Source organism: Alosa alosa, chromosome 24, assembly GCF_017589495.1.
Source record: "Alosa alosa isolate M-15738 ecotype Scorff River chromosome 24, AALO_Geno_1.1, whole genome shotgun sequence".
NCBI classification, from domain to species: Eukaryota; Metazoa; Chordata; class Actinopteri; order Clupeiformes; family Clupeidae; genus Alosa; species Alosa alosa.
The window spans coordinates 22,150,073-22,173,793 of NC_063212.1; the positions used below are offsets into that span (position 1 = coordinate 22,150,073).

General features: G+C 39.4%; 1 protein-coding gene across 2 annotated transcripts in view; it reads left to right on the top strand.

Moving 5' to 3' along the window:
• The window catches only part of LOC125289166 (butyrophilin-like protein 2), a 49,665-nt gene that overhangs the window by 20,505 nt on the left and 5,439 nt on the right, over positions 1-23,721 (top strand). The window contains exons 5-16 of one of the 2 annotated variants that reach the window (XR_007192590.1): positions 1,922-2,062; positions 8,583-8,660; positions 13,704-13,802; positions 14,615-14,677; positions 15,021-15,080; positions 15,778-15,852; positions 16,553-16,606; positions 17,340-17,375; positions 20,381-20,425; positions 20,689-20,751; positions 21,769-21,838; positions 23,618-23,680. Coding sequence is in view for 1 of the 2 variants with exons in the window: in XM_048235869.1 (XP_048091826.1) it covers positions 1,922-2,062; positions 8,583-8,660; positions 13,704-13,802; positions 14,615-14,677; positions 15,021-15,080; positions 15,778-15,852; positions 16,553-16,606; positions 17,340-17,375; positions 20,381-20,425; positions 20,689-20,754; positions 21,773-21,838; positions 23,618-23,680 (846 nt within the window). In the remaining variant the exon portion in view is untranslated. Of the gene's footprint in view, positions 1-1,921; positions 2,063-8,582; positions 8,661-13,703; positions 13,803-14,614; positions 14,678-15,020; positions 15,081-15,777; positions 15,853-16,552; positions 16,607-17,339; positions 17,376-20,380; positions 20,426-20,688; positions 20,755-21,768; positions 21,839-23,617; positions 23,681-23,721 lie in introns of both variants that reach the window. The other variant, XM_048235869.1, reaches the window with a different exon arrangement.

Consider the following 23,721-nt stretch of genomic DNA (forward strand, 5'->3'; position numbering starts at 1 on the left):
TAGTTTAAAAAAAACATGCAAACCGGTTGCCTTGAAATTACAGACTAATCTGGAATAGGAATTCCAAGTTGTGCAAAAAGTTAGGCTACTTTGTGTAGTACACTTACACTAAGGAGAATTCCTATTTAACCTAACTTGGTCCTTACAAGTAAAAGTGATGTGTATTAAACACAAAGTGTGCTAACTGATGTTACATTTCCCACAATGCATTTCCAAAATGCCACTGCCCTGGCCCACATATTTGTAAAGATATCACATAATAATCCTTACTGAAATTCAATCTTAAATTACAATGAAGTGACAGTGACACTAACGGTTATATATACTGTTGGTGTGTAATTCATGTGGATGCATCACACCATCAAGTAGATGACTATCCAAAACACTCTAATGCTGTGGGTAGAACGTCAGCAACATGTTACATTTGTATATTGTTTTACTACACTCTGAAAGTACTACACAATGAAGAGGATACCTCACTATGTACCACCAATACGTGGTACACACCTGGGTTTGTCCAGCGGTTTAGGGAGCCCCCTAATCTTTGATGTCCACAGTGAGTCAGGACTTTGTTTTACCACTGCATTCAAAGGCCTGGTTTTGGCCATTTCTAGCAGCAACATAAGTTTGCAAGGAGAGCACCCATAAAAATCCTAATCAAGCTCACATTTAGCCTCAGTAACTTAGCAGAGACAGGGTGTATGGTTTCCAGCTACAGATTTATGTCTGTATATAACTGTCAGCACTAGTTCTACTCACAGGTTTGGTCATTGGATAGTCATTGATGGGGTATCAATGTAAATCACATATCAATTACACAACAACATATAGCCTTTAGTGTCACTGTCACTTTGTTATTGTAACTTAAGGTTGAATTTCAATAAAGATTAATATGTGATCCCTTTAACAATATGTAGGCCGGCTCTGTGGTATTCTGGAAATGCAATGCATCAGTTAGCTGGACTGTGACATTAGTTAGCACAACTTCAATACACCTATTGTGTTTAATAAACATACAGTATACTTTACTTGTAATTGTAAGGACCAAGTTAGTTGAAATAGTAAATAATTCTGTGTGCACTACACTAAGTGAGCATTTGTTTGCACAACTTGACATTACAAACAAATCTGGAATGGGAATTGCAAGGACAATCAGTTTCAAAACTAACAGGTTAAGTAAGATTATAAACTAATTTTACAGTGTAGCACAAACTTCAGCAATATAAGTATAGTTTACTTGATTGTTTACTTTTCTAGCTCAAAACTACGTAACACATTATTTTTATGCAAGTAATCTCAACAAAAGACAAAACCTGAATTCTACTTACTAGAACATTTTAAGTAAGTAAAACTATTATGTTTTACAGTGTGGAAATATAATTTCTTACTGTTTTAAGTTACAAGTTGTGTGTTTAATGCAATCATATCTGACATATACTGTGAGACTTGTTAAACACTACCCTTAAATTATGTATATGAATTTCTTCGAATTTCATTGAATTTCAATTCTACTTCCTTTAATTCAAATTCGAATTGTAATTCTACATCCTGTTTTGACCTTAATTCAAATTCAAGAATTGAATTAGAATTTAGGAGTCATTCTCAATTCAATTCTGAATTGTGCACAAGCCTGACCCCCACACACACCCAGAGATGCACACATATACACAAAAGCAAGCACACATGTACACTCATTTACATACACAAAAGTTGCAAGAGTAGGGGATGGATTAGGAGACAAATTGACAATTGGCTTGATTTATTTTTGCGGAGGAAATGTGCAGGACTGAGTGGCGGTCATATTGTGTACCGCTTCACGGTACATCTAGTTGTAAGTTGCTTTGAACAAAAGTGTCTATATACAATATATAATAACATAAAAGACATCTACTTGACACCATCCTCTGCTTGTCTGTGTCAGATGACCAGGGTTTGGTGAGCGTGAGTTCCTGGCTGCTGCATTCTCCCTCAGAGTCTGAGTCGGTATCCTGCTTTGTGGGACTGTCTGATCAGGAGAGGAAAGACGGCAGGGTGGTGCCATTCATTTACACTGAACACAAAGGTAGGCTACAGACACATTAACAGATGAATGCATAAGTGTTCTACACATGAGCTTTTTGAGATTCCCTGTGTTGGTTAGGCCTTTATGGAAAATAAGTCAATGTAGCTTCTGTTAAAGATCTGTTTGCTTAACTGTTTAACTACCTGTGAGTAACGTTAAGGTGAATTCCGGGCCTGATGTCTGTATGTATTTTCATTAGGGACAAAATCAAAACAAAACCATTCGGTATTTAGCCAGCTAAGCAAGCTGGTTAAGCGCCTAGTGGGGGCATTGGCGGACGTCTATTTCATATGGGGCCATCGGCCTAATTTCTAACCCTACAGTCACATTAGCTACAAGATAGCAACTCCAGCAACTTGCCTCGTTATGAACTCGTAAACAAGGCTGTGTTTCGTGCAACGTATGTCATGCTGCCTTCACTTGGATTGGCAGTCGCCATGTCTCATTGTTCAGCATTTAATTTGCGAATTAATGAAATAAAACAAACTTCTTGTCTATTTTGGCCCTGACTACTTGTCTCTTGTCTTGTCTTCAAAAAATGGCGTTTACATACAGAAGTTCAGGAGGAGCGTGACGGAATTCGCCACGCCTCCTTCTTCAATCAGTCGGGTTATTTATTCGCAGTCTACCTGCCGAAGTTGCAGCATCGATGTTACTCTGCTCGCAACCCACCACCTTCCCTTACGCCTCCCGTCTTCCATAGTTCAAGAATAAGGGGGCGTATGGCGGAATCCTGCCCGACTTCTGCCTGCGCAGTCGACTCCGGCACGATTCCGCAAAGCCTTTCAGGACCATGGCCAGAGACCTCGCCAAACATGCTCTTCTATTATGCTTTTATGTATTATGCTTTTTTGTCTTTATGCAAATTCAGGAATGTGAACTAGTGAATACAATATTGCAAGTAGGCTAGCATATGTCAGCAACATGTTGAAGTTTGTTGAGTTTGAACGAGGAGATGTAAGCAGGGGCGGTTCTATGGGCAGGGCCACAGGGGCACTGGCCCCACCTGAAATCTCATTGGCCCTTGAATGGCCCCTGTACCGTCAATCATCAATAAGTGTCAAACTTGTTGAGAACGATGATCAGAGATGCAATTCCATTCCCAAACAACTGGTGGCAGTAATGCACCTTTTGAAGCTTGAAAGCTAAAGCACACAGCGAACTGCTTAGGTCTGTGCACAAAAGAAAGAATACATTTGGCTAATCAGAAAAGTCTCTGCTAATGTGAAGAACCGATACATTTGTCGAACGAAAGTATCAGCTAATGTGAAGAACCGATCAATGGCAGTGTTTCATCCACCACAGAAGTTTCTTGGTGAGTCACAAATCTCAAGGTTGGTTATCATTAATATGTGGAAAGGACTTTTATTTGTTGCTGTTAGGTTTGTCAATTAAATTACGAAGCAGCATCAAGCTGCTAACGTTAACTTAGTCATTGTTAACATTAACTTAATTTTAGTTATACTTGAGTTCAGGTTTGAATTCATTAGGACAAGGAGAGTTTCATTCTACAGACTGGGATGGTGCAGGCTCAGACTGGAGCTAGTGACTTCAGCCCACAGTCTTCAGAACCATCAGAGTCACCAAGCATTGCTGCTCCTAATGCTACGATGCTATTTCCTATTGCCACTACAGTGAGCATATTTTGTCATTCATTTTAGAAACGCCATGTTGACAGTGCTGTTTAGACTCTATGGGCTAAGCCCCGAGTGTTTTTAACTGCTGGCGCCGCCCCTGCTTCTAGCCATCAGTAAGCTCACGCCATGTTTGCTTGTCAAATGCTCACCAGAAATTAACATTGCATGACACTCCTGTGATCCAAGACAGGTTGTCTTCCAGTTGTTTGGTTTTTCAATATTTATTTTAACTAATCAAATAGCACACAACCTGACTTACATCCTCATATGCACATCTCATTTCCAAATAATAGCCTACAGACACAGACACAAGTTACTCTCCTTCTTAAAGTGAAAGGCACCTTGACTTACACACCACTGATATAATGTAATCATGACATTAAAGTTAGGTGTTAAAAAAGTTGACAGTTACCTGTTAATAGCTAATAGCTGAGTAAAGTTAATAACAATTAAGTTACTCAAACTTGTTTCATTTTCTTCTCTCCAGACATTTCCCATTATAGAGCAGATGGTTCTGTGTAACCTCTCCTAAAGGTATTCCGCAAGATACAATATGGAAACTAGATGTACCGCAGAGCGGTACAAAATATGACCGCCGCCCAGTCCAGCACATGTTTTCCACAAAAATAAGTCACGCTGAAAGGCATATATGATTCTAACTGTCTCACTGAATTGCATTATGCACACTCAATTCTCACTGGTACCTGCTAGACAACAAGTACCAAAACATGATTAGTTCATAGATTTCACATGTAATATACATTTTATACAATCCCACCCCCATCTTGCCTGTTCATAATTCTGAGAAATTCTTGAATTGTGTGCATGTGTGCGTGTTATGTTTATGTTTCTATGTGTGTGGGTGTGTGTGTGTGTGCGTCAGGGCTTGAAAACTAAATTATTTTTCAAACGTTCCATTCCGAACGGTTCAGGTAGGCCTATGTTTAACGTTTTCGTTCTTGCATGCGTTCCGCCACCAACATATCGGTCCTGAACCGGTTCGAACGCAAAAATATTGTTCGTTCTTAAAGTTCCGGCAGTGTTTGGCGGGCCTATCAAGTCTATTTTTGTGGACTTTACCTTAGAATAGACGTACTCATTATTTCCCCTTGATTTAGCCTATACCATAGCTATGCCCAAAAATAATAAATCACAGGCGGCATCCAAAAACATTCAGATGGCCTATCCATCCCATAGCCTACAGACTTACTGTAGGCCTAACCTATGCCTATAAATAATTTCTTGTCAAAAATATTTCTGGATACGTGCTAAACTCCTTACCTGGTTGTTTTATCCATTTGAAGTTTTATCCATATGAAGATCTTCAAAGGCTTGCGCTATAATTCCAACCCTGTTTATAAACGAACCTGTCTGTTGCTGACAAGGCTTATCTCAAATTTCCCGTTTAACTATTCTACATAGAATAGGCTATAATTGCGCAAACATTTCAAATCCCGACTTTAAAACGACAAGGCGTGGACAGGCAAAATAGGCTATTACGCATAGGCTACAAACAATAAGATCCGAAGTGGCAGATGGATAGGTTACATTACAACAGCAAGACAAAATATACACATTTGGACCAAAGGTCCATTCGTTTTTTTTTTTTCAAACTGCAGAAATCAAATTATTAGGCTGTTCGCCTACAGTAGTTGGCTACATAGCGGCTTGTTAGCTCACATTAACAGTGTTGATGCGGGCTTGTTTTTCGCACAACCGGAAATAGTGTCCCTGACATAGGATATGCTTTTGTGAAATTTTATAAAATATATAGAGAACGAAAAAAAAACGTTATTAACCGGTTTTGTGGATTTCAGAATAACGTTTCTGTTCCGGAACAGTTGAAGACCATTTTGTTTTCGTTTCCGCTCCTCGTAAAATTCCGTAAAATTCCGTTCGTTTTCGGTTTTCGTTTTCGTTCCTTGAACCGGTACGGAGCCCTAGTGTGCGTGCATATGCATGTAATTGTGTGTTTGCCTGTTTATGTGCCTGTGTGTGTGCATGTGCATGCATGCGTATATATGTCTACTGTGTGAGTATGTGTCATACGTAGGATTATTGTGAATGTATGTGTGTGCGTGTGTATCTGTTTATGCACATGTGTGCATATGGAATGGGTTTACATGACCCTGGAGGCAAACATCACATAAAAAAATTGGTCATCCTAGGCCCTACGGTTCTCAAGATATTCACAGAAAACTATGTCTGCCCTACCCTGCTTTCGGGGGGTCCAGTACAGCGGGGGGGCTACAGATCAAAACGAAAAACGATGGTTCCATGCTATCCATGTGGGGTTACATGCCAACCAAGTTTCGTTATGTACCCGATCTTTTAGTGTCCTGGGAATCCTTGTTGGTGTCGCGGTCACTAAATGTACACAAAATTATTTTATTGTAAGGCCCCCATGAACGAAAGTCCACGAAACTTGGCATGCATTCGGAGGGTGTCATAATGATCCTACACTTTCAATTTCGTGCAGTTTTGACCATGTCAGCCAGAGATATTGTGATGAAAACACCTAATGTTTTGCTTTTTAATTTTTAACTAGGTGGCGCTATACATGAAATAAGTGGTAATGGAATAGGTTGACATGCCCCCTTAAGACCAACATACAAAAAAAGGTGGACCTCCTAGGCCCCTCACGGTTGTCGAGATATTCACAGAAAACTGTCTCTGGCCACCTACAGGCCAGTTGGTGTATAGTAACATAAATTAATTTATTGTGTGGCCCCCCATGAACGGAATTCCACGAAACTTGGCGTGCATTCAGAGGGTGTTCCTACACTTCCAATTTCGTGCAGTTTTGACTGTTAGGTCACAGAAATGAGATGAATGAAATGAGTGGTTATGGAATGGGTTGACATGGCCCTTTGAGATCAACATACAAAAAAAATGGTCCTCCTAAACCCTACGGTTCTCGAGATATTCACAGAAAACTTTGTCTGCCCTACCCTCCTTTCGGGGGGTCCAGTCCAGCGGGGGTGCTACAGATCAAAACGAAAAAAGGAGGTTCCATGCTATCCATGTGGGGTTACATGCCCACCAAGTTTCGTGTACCCCGGTCTTACAGTGTCCCGGGAATCCTTGACGGAAATTTGGACATGCGAAAAAGAAAAAAAAAAAATCTGACTAAACCTATATGAACGCTTTTTTTCCGCTTCCAAATGCCCCATCGTCTGTCTTCAAATCAGAACCAGGCTTTTCTAACTGGAAGCAAGACGGTGGCTTCAAAGACCATTCCAAATCAGACCATTGTAAAAATAATTGTTGAAAAAAAAAACCTTTTGTGTAAATATGATGTAGTTGTTGCTCGCATGGTGTGTGTGTGTGTGTGTGTGTGTGTGCTTGTTTGTTTGTTTAGATGTATGCAAACTGGCAGTGAAAGTGGTTTCTCTTATCAACAAAAGGGGAAAGAGTAAAACTTGTCCAATTGAACAAAAATGAATATGACTGAACAAATATGATTTCTGTTTAAAATATGAAGGCATTTCCGCTGAAGAGTCTATTACTGTATATTTTAGTTTTAGATATTGTGTTTTCAATGCACATTATAAATAAATGGGAAATTTGTTAAGATTTATATTGGCTTTTTAGTTTTTTAGCAAAAGTATTTGAACAAGGTGAGACTGGTGAAATATATGCACCTTACTGCTGTGGTGTAGTCTAGTTAGCTGTAGTGGGTATACTGTGATCAACCCCAAATGTTACCTATCCTTGCCTATTTTAAGTGGGTATACTGAAATGGTGATGCTTTTTAAGTGGGCATACTGCATAGTCCTGCATATCACGTAGACTACACCACTGCCTTAATGAACAAGGGATTTTCTGTGTATGGATGTTGACCGGTTGTTGGCCCCTCAGTGTAAAATGTGGCCCCTTTGTGGCCCCTGTCTCAGAAAAATCCTAGAACTGCCACTGGATGTAAGCAAGCATACAGAGCAGAGGGACAGTGAGCAGGTGGTGGAGAGTGTGAGCCTAGTTGAGGCCACATGATAAGAACTCAGTGGTGGTGCAGGTAGGCTATGGTGTCATGACATGCCATGCTGACGATGATGATTATGATGACTTGCTATGATAATGTAACATAACAAATAGTGCAACTTAAATGTTCTAAATGAATGATTTGCAAACCCGGACAGCAAAAGAGTGTCAAATCGATGTTAATTGTTGGTCAGATTGATCAGTTTCCGTCAGACGCCCAAAATTCAACATCGATGGCATGAGTGGTGGTTGGTCTCTCAAAGTAGAGCGTCTAAATGGTTCTATCTTGGAAGGGTTATCATGGTAAAGATGGGCTAAAAGACTGTAGACTGATGGAAATGTAGGCTACAAAACGTCAAGTAATATTCATGCACAAGCCAACTAAGCCAGAGTCAGAGTGATAGCCAATGAGACCTACATCACTTTCAGTGCCCCATAACATTTGAAAATATATGCATATTTAAGGGTAATGCAAAGATTTTGTATTTAATTAGGTGAACCCGACCGAGGGCCGCTTGGGCCAAATATGCCAGGGCTCGTTTTTGGTCCCAGTCTGCCCCTGCTTGTTCTGACACCATGGACACACGTGAACCAGTACCTACTTGCATCCACACATGTTGGTTCTCTAATAGTGGTGTAACTCAGTATCCATCCTCACTGTTCTTGATTGACAGAACACACAATAGGTCATTGTCTGACTCATCACTCTATTCATCCTGGTCATGCTCTATCTTATTCACGTGTTTCTTTTTAGTCCTGTGGAAAACACTTTTCTTCGTCTCAGTGTGCTGTTTATCTGTCCTTTCATTTTTACAGGCATGTTCGATATGGCCCTTCTTGCCACAGTTTTGTTGTAATTAAGGGTATATTATACATTTTTGAATCATGTGATCTATGAACAGGTGGTGTGATTGGAGGAATCATCAGTGGTTTGGTGCTCCTAATCCTGATCCCCACTGCAATACTCCTTTATAGAAAAGGTATGTGCTACCATAAGAGCATGTAATGTGGAATGCAGTTCTTTTGTTCTGCAGTTTACTGAAAATGCGTTAACTCTTAGGGCTATCACATAGGCACCGTACCACTGTTAATACAATCTATTGTGTTAGTAAACAATACATTTTGTTAGTAAACTATTCAATTGTGATACAATTTAAAGAGGAATGAGTAACATTGCAATAGGTTGCCTTCCAGCACATGATATGTTAAGAGCCAAATTCATTGTTTTTATTGAAGCATGCTGTTTTCACTTTCCTTAAACCATGCATCTCTCTGACAATGCGCCTTAACTGCTATTTTAAATTAACCTGGGCGAACTCAGATGGATCTGTGAATGCATCTGAATTTCCTCTGCAGATCCATCTGTCCATCACATCCGCTTGTCCGGCATGGGGTAGGCTTTATTCGATGACAGGCAGGGGAGTACAGTTAGCAGCAGGGATTAGAATCCCTGAATTTCCCCTTGGGGATCAATAAAGTATCTATCTATATATCTATATATCTATCTATATATCTATATATCTATCTATCTATCTATCTATCTATATATCTATCTATCTATCTAGAAACCGTTCAAAGAACAAAAACAAAAAAACGCAAACAAACACAGTTTTTGGATGAACATAACCAAAAGCGGGAACAAAACCAATTCCACTTGTTCCGGAGTAAAACCGTTATTTTCAATTTTAGATAACCTTTTAATACCAGTATTTATTGTTCCGATTAACCTTTATTTCATTCGAAAGTCCATAGGCTTTGAAAGTCACCTGCCCACACAGTGTTCCCCAGACCCATTATCGGATTAATTTAGTCAGATTTTATGAATCAGTGTTTCCCTTGTAGTCCAACTTAGAACTACTAGTCCAACACTATCTAACTGCCTTTTCCAAGTAGCCTATGTGGCCTAAATTACTGAAACATTTTGTGAAGATAACATAGGCTACCCGAGACACTCGGAAAATATCTATTAGAGCCCTGCGGGGGACTGCTTTCTTCATCCCGCTCCCGCTGAATTTCTGACCATTACCGCCCGCTCCCGCAATGTGTAGGCCTATGTCCACTCCCGCCCGCTCCCGCAATGTGTAGGCCTATGTCCACTCCCGCCCGCTCCCGCAATGTGCAGGCCTATGTCCACTCCCGCCCGCTGCCGCAATGTGTAGGCCTATGTCCACTCCCGCCCGCTCCCGCAATGTGTAGGCCTATGTCCACTCCCGCCCGCTCCCGCAATGTGTAGGCCTATGTCCACTCCCGCAAAACTCTGAGAATTTACATGTATGCCCGCGCAATAATAGAGATGCATTGATTTTGTGTCTTCTCCCGTCCTGCAGGAGAAAAAATGTAATTTTATAGGCTATTAATAAAGAGATTCATGGGGATGTTTGTTTCTCCATCCTGTCCCTAGTGTTAACCTTTAGGGGCAGCCGTGGCCTACTGGTTAGCACTTCGGACCTGTAACCGGAGGGTTGCCGGTTCGAACCCCGACCAGCAGGCACGGCTGAAGTGCCCTTGAGCAAGGCACCTAACCCCTCACTGCTCCCCGAGCACCGCTGTTAATGCAGGCAGCTCACTGCGCCGGGATTAGTGTGTGCTTCACCTCACTGTGTGCTCACTGTGTGCTGAGTGTGTTTCACTAATTCACGGATTGGGATAAATGCAGAGACCAAATTTCCCTCACGGGATCAAAAGAGTATATATACTTATACTTATACTTATATATAACCTTTCCTGATTGCTTCATTTCCGACCGTGGTCAGAAAACCAGGGGAGACTCGTTGCCTCCAGGGCCGACGTTATAAAATAAATAATGTTGGGGTAAAATCCCGTTTCTAGTGAGCAAATGAATGAGCTTGGCTTTTAGCCTGGGGTTTAATTCGGACACTGCACACACTGTACAAGACTTCAACCTATTCCACCAACTCTGCTCCGGTCGCATATACAGTAGGCTACACATCTGCTTCCTCTTTCTCTCTATCCCTGCTCTACCCACTTCCCACACACACACACACACACACACACACACACAGACGGAGCAGGAGCCGCAGCACAATTTTACAACACTAGGCTACATCCCGATCCCGCAGTGTTTTTTTTAGCCACCCATTCCCACCCGCAGCAAAGTTCAAACCGCCCGATCCCGCGAGATTTGTGAGACATTGGGATTTGCCCAATCCCAATGCAGCCCTCTAATATCTATAGGCCTGTCATGCAGGGCTTAAATCAAGGACATTTTCTCTCAAGTTAGGCTCATCAGACATTTCAAGATCTAATATTATATAGGCCTACTTTCCTACTTTCAAATCTCGCCCCATGCCTGAATTTAGCAACAGTGATTTTCACAGTAAATAACTGTTAGCCTTGATATCGAATGTGCTTTGATTTAAGCTTTAAGGCTGTTGGGCAAAAAAAAAGCCTATAGTATTGTGCCACCGGCCATAAATCAATTTGTAAAGACAATGTCATCTTTAAATCTTGATTATTCTAATCTTGATGATTACAGTTTAAAGCTCATGGAAATAAAAAATCCAGTATCTCAAAATATTAGAATAAAGAATTTATAATACAGAAATGTTGACCTGAGCAGAGCTCTAATAAGTCAAAACACTGGAACTTGCTTCCTGAGCCTTTAATCTCTATTTTGGACAGGGCAATGCTATTCCACAATATTCTAATGTTTTGAGATGCACCTGTATACGATAGATAATTTGTGATATTTTAATGCACACATGACCATTTTGACATAATATGTTATCAGTAGTGCTGTCAGTTAAACGCGTTATTAACGGCGTTAACTGAAACCTATTTTAATGGCGTCAATTTTTTTATCGCGAGATTAACGTTCATTTTTGTGTAACAAACGTTTTTTCACATGCTGTTGCAACAACTAGTAACGTTAGAACAACTACAACACCACATCGATCTAGCCAGACCGGAAACTAAACAATACGCACTGACGAATGGAATGGAACAGAACGTTGTATGTGCTGTATACACGCCCCCTTTTAGGGGGAAGAAGATGACTGATATAATGGAAATCTATGCTGCATCAAAGTGGAGAGCAAAACGTGCTTATAGTAAACTTACTAAATCTTGAAACAAACATGAATAAAAGGCACAAAATAAGGTTGGTGTAAGAGTTATCTGTGTGTTTATGGGATTAATGTGACCATGTTCCTATGTTTTGCTCTCTCCAGTTTACTAACAGGAGTGTCACGAATGTATCGATAGGCACAGTCAAACTGCCCGTGGCTGACTAGCAAGCTTAACTTTACATGTCATAACATCAACTAAACATAAGTCACACATTCATTCTATCACTTGTAATATGAACGTAGCCTATTTCCTAGAACTAGGTGAGATAATTGGCTATGTTATACTGAAGTTCCACAGTTAGCTAGCTAGCAAGCTAACCATTTTGCATGGGATATATGGTAAGTGTACATGCTAAATTTGTATAATACATGGGGTATTGCAAGCGAATAAGGTTGGTAATGTACATCGTTTCGACATGACTAAGTTACATAAACACAATTCTTCATAACTGCCGTGTTAGTAAAATGATTGAATGTCCTGTGAATTAATAACTAGGTGTAACGTCAACGTGTGATTACTAGCTGTCTTTCAATGATATAATGTTAACATGTTTTCTGCTAAAATGGGGCGTGATGCAGATCAAATGTATCTTTATGATGATGCGCCCGTTAGTAGGCTACGCAAAGGCATGCTATGGAAGCATATGAGTAGCTTTATTCAAATGAGAATGCAATCTGCAATATGCAATTCAAAAAGACATTACATTATGCAATTGACAATTCATTATGCAATTTAATATTGCAATTTGCAATAATATCCAGCAAATTGTATTTTAATCTGCAGAGTGACAATGAAATCCTAAAATCAATTCCAATAATTTTGGTTAAAAAATAGAATAAACATGGATTGAATTGCATTCCATTTTGCCATGGTACTTCAGTCTCAAAATTCAAATGGCAATTCATTTTGCATTTTAATTTTCAATATTCAGTTTCATCATTTAACTTTTCAATTCGTTTTGCAATTTAATATTTAAAGTGCAATGTAGGATTGCATTTTAAAAACATATTTGGCAAAACTGTCAATGCCAGCCTGAAAAGATTTTGGATTATTTTGGGCAAAACGTTTTGCCATCGTTTTGAGGCATTTTATTCAAATGGAAAAGAAATAGCGCCCCCCGTGATTGCATTGGACTTTAGTCACGCTCTTTGTGTTGCAAAATTCAAATAGCCATTCAATCTGCCAAACGCATTGCAATCTGTCAAGTCACGCGTCAAGGCGGGAACTAGGCTACGTCACTTCCGTGTTTACGTCTTACCCAGTCTCTGCTCCATAAAATCCATTGTTCATCCAGTGTTTGCCTGTTAAAAACTTCGGCGTTGATGTGTGTGGCAAGTGACAGTGCACCATAGACTGTAGGCCTATAAAATGGCAATGCACTCATGTTGAAAAGTTCCTTATTTTCAACTGAACTCAAAGATAATGAATATAGTATGAATATAATATTTTCTGTTTGTTATGCCCTTTATAATGTGTGTAGGCCTACATTTTGTGCATGCACTTCTGCAGTAGCATTTATTTCAGTTTATATCAGCTATATTTCTGAAGAATATATTGTGTTGCCTCAGGTCTGCTGCACATCTTTTGAAATTTGATTTGAAATAATCAAATAGACCTATGTCTTAAAGTTCAGTTAATAAAGTAAATTGCTTTGCTTTCATTTGAATCCCAATCAAGATAAACAATAATTGCTTTATTGTTAATATGGACTCCTGGAAAGAAACTTCAGAAATGCAAAATAATAGAATTTTAATCATATGATAAAATATGTGATTAATCGTGATTAACTATAGGAATTCAGCGATTAATCGTGATTAAAAATTGTAATCGTTTGACAGCACTAGTTATCAGCAGTAAGCATAGGGTCTGTACATCTTGTTGTTTGCATTTGCATAGTGAACATGAGTGCACAGATGTTTCCTCTGTTACTACAGTGAAAGAGAAGAATAAAGAGACAATGGAGAAGGATAAAGTGAAGTGGAAGAAGAATGATGTGGTGGCAGAGTATATTAAACTGGTGGGGGAGAAACAAGGTAAGACGCTATTGTAGTGGTTAGCTATTTCTACTTAATAAAATAGTAATTATAAATTTATCAACTTATGTATGGTGGATTTTGGCGCAGTCTACTGGCTGTTGAGTCCTTCAACGGTTTGGACATCTTCTGACACGATGACATATTTTGTTGTTGAAATAAGACAACGTTAAGACTGATGTTGTCGGAAACTGATGAAGTCGAACCAAGGGACACAAAAAAAACATAAAATATTCACCAGAAAACATGATTTTATTCTGAATAAATATGTGTAATGTCATCAGGAAAATATATAAAATAACAAAACTTTGATAAGAGTATAAAATTTACGAGGTGATATTTTTGATGTAAATGTCATATCGGTCAACCCGGACACATGGAAATGGCCATGCACTTGTGAAAAATGTGATCCACGTTAAGAATAGTATTTTCTTGTACATAATGTTGTACAAGAACCCTTGAATAGCTTTAGGCTTTAGAAACCCACTTTGGCTCTAGTTTGTGCCTTATGCGTCTCATCAAATGTTGTGGATGCAAATGGCACCCGTTACATAGAATGAACCGTATACAATTGTTATTATTTCTAAATTTATTTTTGTTATTGTAAAGCATTCTTGGGTTTCTTTAAAGACACTATATATGATCAATATATTAGTCATCATCAGTAGTGTTGTCTTCTACAGCCTACTGTAAAATATTGCTGTCACTGTTTGGTGTGACATGGGAAAAGTTTTTCGATTTTCAAAGTTTTTTAAACCTTTAATTATATTAATCCACAATGTTTTTGAACTGTGTTCTGTCCTTCTATAAAGGGGTCCTGAGAGTATTACAGGCGCAAATAAAGACCATTACCACAAGACTGACAAATAATAAAGGTAAATATAATCTGATAAATGTTGAAACTGAGATGTTGATGGTCAAGACTCATCAAACAGTATAACTCAGACTCAAATGATTAAAACACTTGTTATTCATGTGTTCAGACACTACACATTATCTGTCATTTGAAACCAAATCTGCTAAATGCTAATAGCCATGTGGTGTAAATCTGCCGAGGGGGGTAACTTGTAACTTGTGGGGTAAGAATGTGGGTAGACTAAATAAAGTAGTACTAATACATGTTGTTCTTTTTAAATATGTTATGAAAAGATGAAAATGTATTACTCAGTTTAATTTAATATGTAATAATTGTCTTAATAATTATCAATCTTTATACAGAAGCGCTGAAGAACCTGACGTTGAAAATTCAGGCCACACGGAATTTGCAAGAAGGAGACGGTAAATATATTATAGGAATTTCAGCAAATTCATTTCCAATAATAATTTCGTGGAAATGCATGGATTCCAGTTGCTGCTGCTGGAAGCAACTGAATCCATGCATTTCCACTGAATTATTTTTGGAATCTGATCCCTTATCATACCTGTTCGTTTGTACTCGTCGCTTAGACTTATAGTGACTAAATTCAAGATGGCGTCGAACGGTAAAATTCCTGAAGGTACTGTCTGTATAAATCGTCTTGTAAATAAACTACCAGTGCTTTTTCAAAGTTCTCCATGTCTCGTTTTAAATATCAAGGCCCTCGGATGTCTACCAATGAAGTATGTATGTAATGAAATGTAATGAATGTAATGAAGTATGGAGCTACTTTGAGCCTCGTAAATGGTGTAAAACAGTGATTTATTTGCATGGCTAGGCCGATGCCCGAGGCACCGCAACGAAACACTGTTGGTAGCATTGGCTAACTAGCGCCAGATTTCTGAGTGTAGGGGACAAGCCGAGGTGAGCTATGAGACATACGTTCACACTCGGTATCATGTTTCAACACACTTTAGGTCAATATCACACCGGAATTCTCCTTTAATGAACAATGCTGTATATATCTGTACACTAGACATTCTTTCATTATAAAGCATATCTGCAAAACATGAAGTCAAATTGTGTATTGAACTTAATTTATAGACTGTGTTCCACTAGATCAGCTGCTGATGGACCTGGCTGAACTGGATCAACTGGCTGAACTGGATAAGAAACTGAATGTTAACATAGAAGGTTATTAATTTTATGTAGCCTATGTTTAAGCATACCTGAGTGTGTGATGTTTGAGGGGGTGTGCTGCTTGATTAGTCTTTGCTTTCCACAGGTGCTCAGTAAGTTACAAATACTCGTCTACTTGTTTTGGTACAATTGTCACTTTTGCTATGTCTGCAGTCTGTTCATAAATACCATATATTAGTCGCACCTTGTGATGAAATTACGCATAGCGAGTCAGTACTTCTACCCCTCACTTTACTCTTAACTAAATCACAATTCAAATGTTAAACTGTTTTCCAGTTTATGTACAGAGAATTTCCCTTTGATGGTATTGCCACAAACTTTACAGTTTTATAATCCAAACCAATTTGCCCATGTAGAAATTTGCCAACCCTTTCCTTTTCACACACCATTTACAGTATTGTGTATGTTGTGGATTTTGTTTTCACCTAGGTTCATCTCCCCTACATGAGTTTGTAATGCATGTCTTTACATTACTTAGCCTTCACACCATACAGTAACTGCTGCTAAAGTGTGTCTGGGCTGTAATGTTGTTTTTATACCATTTGTATTTTGACACAGATTTTCAATAGATTGGACATACGGTTACACTTGACACAAAATAGTTTGTGTTATATTCAATCTATGTGCTTTCACATGTAACAAGTTAATTTCATTACTTCACTGTACACACTAATTGTACATGTTATCCTGACAGGACTGAAGGCAAAAATGGAGAAATTAAAGAAAAACGAGGGAAAAAAGATGAAAGGTAAATCAGATCTGATAAATTAAGTCACAGGTAGACTTACCCAAGCGCTAATTATGAGAAGTAAAGCCTCAAAAACCTTTCAGCAGAGATTTGTAACTGACCCAAGGTGAAAAGTCTGTGTACCTCCAGAAAACATTTGTAACTGTTGAATATATTTGTTATGGTAAAAGATTTGTAACTGCAGGTTGATTTGTAGTTGTAAAACTGATCTGTACCCACAGAATAGTGTAAGTGTATAAGCATATTTGTACTGATCCGTACCCACACTGTGAAGTGTAGTGCATATTTGTACTGATCCGTACCCACACTGTGAAGTGTAGTGCATATTTGTACTGATCCGTACCCACACTGTGAAGTGTAGTGCATATTTGTAATATTGGTAATATTATTATTGGTAAAATATTTTTTACAGTTACAAGTATTTGTACAGTTTCAAAATGTGATAAGCACATTCAAAACATATGAGTCAATTCTGATTCCATATGTTTCAAAATCTTTCTGAATCCATGTAAGAAGAATTATATGTTCTTGAGGAAAAAGGGGATCCTACTCTGTACATGGTATACATAAAACACTGGCCACCAAACGTTTAACTTTATATAATGTATCTATAGGTTTGGCTCCGATTGTGTGACAGCTCTGATGTGTTGTCAGTAAAAAGGGAGGATGGAAAGCATGAGTAAAAACAATTCTCTGGTGATTAGTAACCATGAATTTACATGTTTTCTGGCAGACCGAGGGAAGGACCAGAAGATTGCAGGATCTCAAGGTAATGACAGATGTTTGAAGAAAAAGTGAAGGCAGGGTGTGAACATATTGTATGAATTGGTATTTATACCCTTTGTTGTCATTTTTTCAACATACTGCATACCCATTGTGTTATACCCAATGTCAAAATTAAAAAAAAGTTATAAAGTTACATGTCAATTGCAAGTCTACAATGCCAGGCAATGTCAGAGACATCATTCTACCTATTATAAGTCAGTGGATCATCAAAATTAGTTTGAAGCTGTTTAAGCATGGTGTTGTTCAGAAGTGCAGAGTGTTGCTTTAAACGCTGTGGGTAATGAACACAGTAACAGCAAGTGTGTAATTGGCAGCACTAACAATGGACAAGATCACAAAAGCAAGGGAGTGGAGGAATAGGACTTAAACATGCACTGCATTTGGAACATCCCCTCATTCACTACACACTATACCAGAGGTTCGCTATGGACTACACCAGAGGTTCTCAACCTTTTTGGGGCTAAGGCACACCAGAGAATAAACCAAAACACCGCCAAGGCACACCAGCTTATGGTTACTAAAGTATGCCACACACCCTATTATCTAGGCAATAACAGGAGTGTTCATTCTCATGCCCAAATGTTTCTCTATACAGTGCAGGGCTCCAGAGTGCAACCAATTTGGTCGCAAATGCGACCAAAATTTTTAAGGGTGCGACACCTGGGTCTCACTGGTGCACCTAATGTCATAAGGTTGAGCGCCTAGACTTTCCTCACATCTGCTGTCTCTCCATGATCTAAGCGTTTGCTCTCCTTTGACTAGTGGTGCATGGTGCACCAATACTGCAAAAGTATTGCAATACCCTGAAATTAAAAACCTCACAATACCTTATTGTATTAGTATCGATATAGCCTACTTTTAAGAATGACAGTCGTGCGCTTCACATAGCCTATGTGTCTTTTCTCCTCACACGCACGCAGCTATGCAGCTGTCGTGATCCGAGCGAGTGGCAAAGTTGATTTGCTGACTTGCACCTCTCAAGTTTGTGTTGCTAACCTACTACCTAGGCTATGGAATTTAGTTCATTTAGACCTACTGTTGAGTTTTCCGAAATAAGCTACACAACCTATTGGCAAACGTTTACATCAAATTACTAAATATTTTTAGCTATTAGTAATTATGCAGATCATACAATACTATACATTATTAACAAAATATATAAAGTTTATAAATTCCAAAATATGAAATAGAAACATATGACAAGCCATCATTTTCCATGTGTGTGTGGAGGATCGAGCAAAGACTAGGATCGCCACTGATGTGAATGATCACAGTATTCAATATTACTGATGTCGTCAAGGTGGTGGAGGCCCCAAATCAAATCAATACTGTGACTAGATTTGGTCGCTCACATAAACTTTCCCTCTATGCCGATGACCTCCTTCTGTACATTTCTAACCCTGCCCCCTCGCTGCCAGCTGTTCTTAACATCTTTGAGCAGTTTTTGAAGGCTAAATGGTTATAAGTTATATCTGGAAAAAAGTGAGTTATTCCCCATTAATGTCCTTGTGAGTGAGCTTCCAAACCAGCACATATTAGGAGATCTGTGCTACAGCTGCCTAAAACCAAGGGAGGTCTAGGTCTGCCCAATCTCCGTCAGTACTACTGGGCCTGTAATATGAATTAGCTCCTTTATTGGGTCAACAACTAAAACCTTGAGAGTCAACCTTAAAGCGCTATCAGTCTATGTATCAGCTCAATGGCTTAACGTTGGCGCTAATGGAACAAGTATAGTATAGTATATATACTCTTTTGATCCCGTGAGGGAAATTTGGTCTCTGCATTTATCCCAATCCGTGAAACACACTCAGCACACAGTGAAAACACAGTGAGGTGAAGCACACACTAATCCCGGCGCAGTGAGCTGCCTGCAACAACAGCGGCGCTCGGGGAGCAGTGAGGGGTTAGGTGCCTTGCTCAAGGGCACTTCAGCCGTGCCTACTGGTCGGGGTTCGAACCGTCAACCCTCCGGTTATGAGTCCGAAGCGCTAACCAGTAGGCCACGGCTGCCCCCCACAACTTAGTGTTACAACTTAGTGTTAACAAGTTGTGTATCTCGTAAACTAATAATGCCCGGAATGTTCCCAAACTTCTACAATAGTAAAAATAGGTTCTGTACTCATAAAACGAGGCATTGGAAAGTTTGTAAGTACACCAGGAGTTTATTTAAATAACACTTGCCTGATGGCTTCTATTCTTTGCTGCTAGCTACCGCTGCGTCAACGTTACTTCGTGATTTGGGAAAAGCCTGTAAAAGTCCTGGCAGAAAGCAATTACGTAAACGTTTTTTTGGTATATCCAAAGTTTTTACTATTTTTTTTCCGAAGTGTTTACAACTTAGTGTTAACTAATCATTGTTATGAATTGGTACTACATCCTAATGCACTGCTTTCTGCCAGGACTTTTATGGGCTTTTTCAATGCCTCGTTTTATGAGGACAGAACCCATTAGTACTACTGTAGAAGTTTGGTAACATTCCGGGCATGAATAGTGGAGTAATTTACGAGATACATGACTTGTTGGGCTGATACATAGACTGATAGCGCTAACTCAACCAATGTTCAACCAAGGAAAAATAAGCTTCTGGGGGTGTGTTTGGCTCGCGGACATCGTGCAAATGACCATAGGGTGTAATTCACACCGAACCATCACTTTAATATCAATAATATAAGGCTTTGTATAATGTCAACGATGAGAACTCTTTTGTTTGTCAGTAAGAGGGTATTGTAGTCTTGGTAAGTAGTCTGATTAATTTATCAAAATGTTTTTCATATAAGTTGCCTTTAAAATGTTAAGTCAACTTAGTTGTAGATGGAATGATACAGTTACATTTACAGAAGCAGGACTGTGTTTTTTTTGTTGAAACAGTGAGGGGCAGTTTGCTGAATTTGGCAAAAAAGTGTGCAAGATTAACATTGCAGACTGTGCTTTAATATATTGATTGTGATAACCTGATGTACATTTTTTAACATAACTGTTAATTTATAGCCGATGTGGAGATGGCTCTATTTCAACCGAAACTGGAGAAAGAAGGTGAAGATATTTTAATGTTATTACATAAATAGACACGAGTAACAGCAAATCTATAGAATGGTTAATTTTTCCTAAACAAATCCCCACAGACAGAGAACATAACTTACTTAAACATAAAGTAAAACATTAATTTAATATTAATTCTTCAACATTGTTACTATTTAATTAGGCCTACGGGATGTTTGACACATTGCCTGTAGTTTAGTTGAGTTAATCTCTACATTGAAGGATAATAGTTTCTCTTAACTGTTAATTTATCAAAGGGGTGGATCATCTGCTGGAGATACTGGATGAAATAAAGTCGTCTGTCTCAGATCTGGAGAAAAAAGGTGAAACCATTTTAATAAACACAAATAGACACAGAAGTAAACACCAATACAAACTGACACAGAGAACAGAGTTTAATAAAACCTATGTAAAATATATACAGCTGGCATTATTCGACAATATTGCTCTTAATATAAGCCTAAGTGATGTTCGACATTTTTCTGTAGTTCTGTTGTGTTGATATTCTTTACTTGTGTTGATATTCTGTTTGATATTCTCTACACTGAAGGATAAACCTTTCTTTACATTTTTTTTTTTTTTTAAATTTTTTTGGGCTTTATGCCTTTAATGATAGGACAGTGGAGAGTGACAGGAAGCGAATGGAAGAGAGAGCAGGGGTGGGATCCGGAAAAGACCACGGGGCGACGGCGTACACAGCTGGGGCCGACCTTTCTTTACATTTAATTTGATACACAGTGTTTATTTATTGGTAGCCAGCAGGTGTAGTAATTGTGTGGTTAGTAACTTCATCCCGAACCCTGAAGAGACGTATTAGCAACTGGGTTTTAGCCACGCCATTAACACGTCCCTATCTTAGCTGCACAGTCAAACACAACATGGGTTATACTAGTGCTGTGACCTGGATGGGAGTGCAGTTCAGAGGGAGTGTGTAATGTCAGGTAGTGACCTGAAGATGTCAATGTTATAGCCTAGGGCATTGTTCTGCCTTTAGTAGAAGCTATACACCGGATGTAGTGTAGTTCAAGCTGGCAAGTTAATAAACTGAACACTGAAGAACTCACGTGTGAAAGTCGTATCAATATATGCCTGTTAGAGATAGTACATTACAGAGTAAATGGAAGGCAGCCAGAAGGGTGGTATGCAGTGAGTAACCCTTCCTCCTGACACTTTAAGAGACTTGTAGCGGTGCTAGCACCCATGGGTTAGCCTCCTTGATAGCACACCCACCTCCCAATCTACAAGTTAATGTGTCCAAGTCCAGGCAGCCAGGTGTGAGACTGAACTGTGCAGTCAACACAACACAGGATACTCTAACCAACTCTCAATCTGTTTATAAAGTTGCCCTGGCAGAACTGCGAAACCAGGTGGCTGAAACAACAAGAAGACTCAATAATGATAAAAAAGGTAATTCACTTAGTTTTTGAAATGTATTGACATATAGAGATAGCACTGAAACATAATTTAATAACATATATGTGCAAATAAAATATTATTTTTTATATATATTTACCACTGGCAGTTCTAAACAATGATCTGGAAACAGAGAGGAGTACGGTGGTAAAACTGGAACGAGATTCTAAGAGTATTAGTCTGAGAGTCATCATTTATTCATGTCACATGAAGTGGAGGAGTTGCATACACTCATAAGTAGGTGCATGACCTTCTTTACTGATGGGTTTCTGCAGCTTAGCATGAGTGTCAATCTTAAGTCAATGAAGGGAGATAAAGAGCTACAGCCTTGGTTAAGTCACTCAGTAGGCCTTGTCCATTCCTCCGGCAGAAGACAAAATGTAAGTTGTGTCCATAACTATAGATATACAAGACCGACCAATGACCGTCACCACGGTCTACACCTTGAATGATGCCATCCCTCTACCTTTTCTCGAGACCATTATATCCATGTGACTGACCTGGAGGCTGTCCTGCAGCAATACAATGCATCCAGGGACACGCCTCAGCTCGTTCCGAGCGGCAACAGATGGTGAGGTCAGTCCCTCAGACCATCACCACGGTCTACACCTTGGATGAGCAATACCAAAAGTGTTGCTAGGGACTGAAGACCAGTCAGGTCGGCAACCAGCATAAGAACAGTGGAGCCAATAGTGGCGGACGTCACATTGACTCTATAAACTCTGGCAGGGATCCATGGAGTACTCCAGGATGCTGCTGCACTTATGTCACCAAGAGCAATGGTGCCCATTAGATGGCCATTCTACATGTGGAATGAGCCACTAGGCCATTTGGAGACATTGCCCAGAGAAGGTCAGAAAAATTGACCAATTTGTGGGTCAAACAGTGTGTAGACACTGGGTGATCCAGCTGCTTACCCCCATAGCACACAAAGCTGTCTGTGTGCGCCTGTCACAGCGTCCATGACTGGGCAGAGATCATTAAGAGCCACTTTAGCTTGGCAAGCTGGCTCAGGGCAAAATGCCTCCAGTTCAATGACAATGACACAGAGGTTAGAGAGGGTTCATCCCATGAGGTTGAAGGTTGGTTTCCACCTCAAGCATGTAGCACTGATGGAGAGTGCACACAGCTCACTCACCATCTTGGTAGAGCACGTGGCCAAAAAAATGCAGTTTTATGCATCAGAAAGTTGATCAAAAGACCTCCAAGGGGAGGTTGCAAGATGGAGCTCTCAAACATCTGCCTGGACGCAGCTAGTCAGCTCTTTCAGAAACTGCGACACCATAGGGTCTTTCCCAACAGACAAACCCTCTACAGTGCCATGGGACACAAAGAGGCATAGACTTTCAAGATACTGGAGCAGCTGCCCTTCCCACATCCAAAAAAGATTCTCACAAAAAAGAATCTCACAGACTTCTCACAGGGTTCAGAAGTAGTAGCACACCACTCACCGGCCAAATAAAAAAATAGTCACTCAAAATCCAATTTAAAAAAAAAGTATTCGTTGTACCCGGCTATTGAATCTGGCTGATTGAAGACTAGGCGTGCTGCAGCATTCTAAATCAGCTGTAACGATCATACTACACAGAAAGGCAGGTCAGGTTTATATTGACATGCATCATAGGGCATATACAGTTATGATTTATCAAATACTTAAAACTGAGATTGCACACATACTGTACATGTACATTCGTTAAACAGGCATTTTTAGTAATGCTATTGATACCCAGTGCTTCACAATTGATTATTTACATGTTGTTTTGACACTGGCAGATCTGAACGATGAGCTGCAAGCGGAGAAGAAAAAGGTGAAAGATCTTGAACGAGAAAAATCAGGTAAAATCAACAAATTATTACATCTAGAACGCTTCTACAAA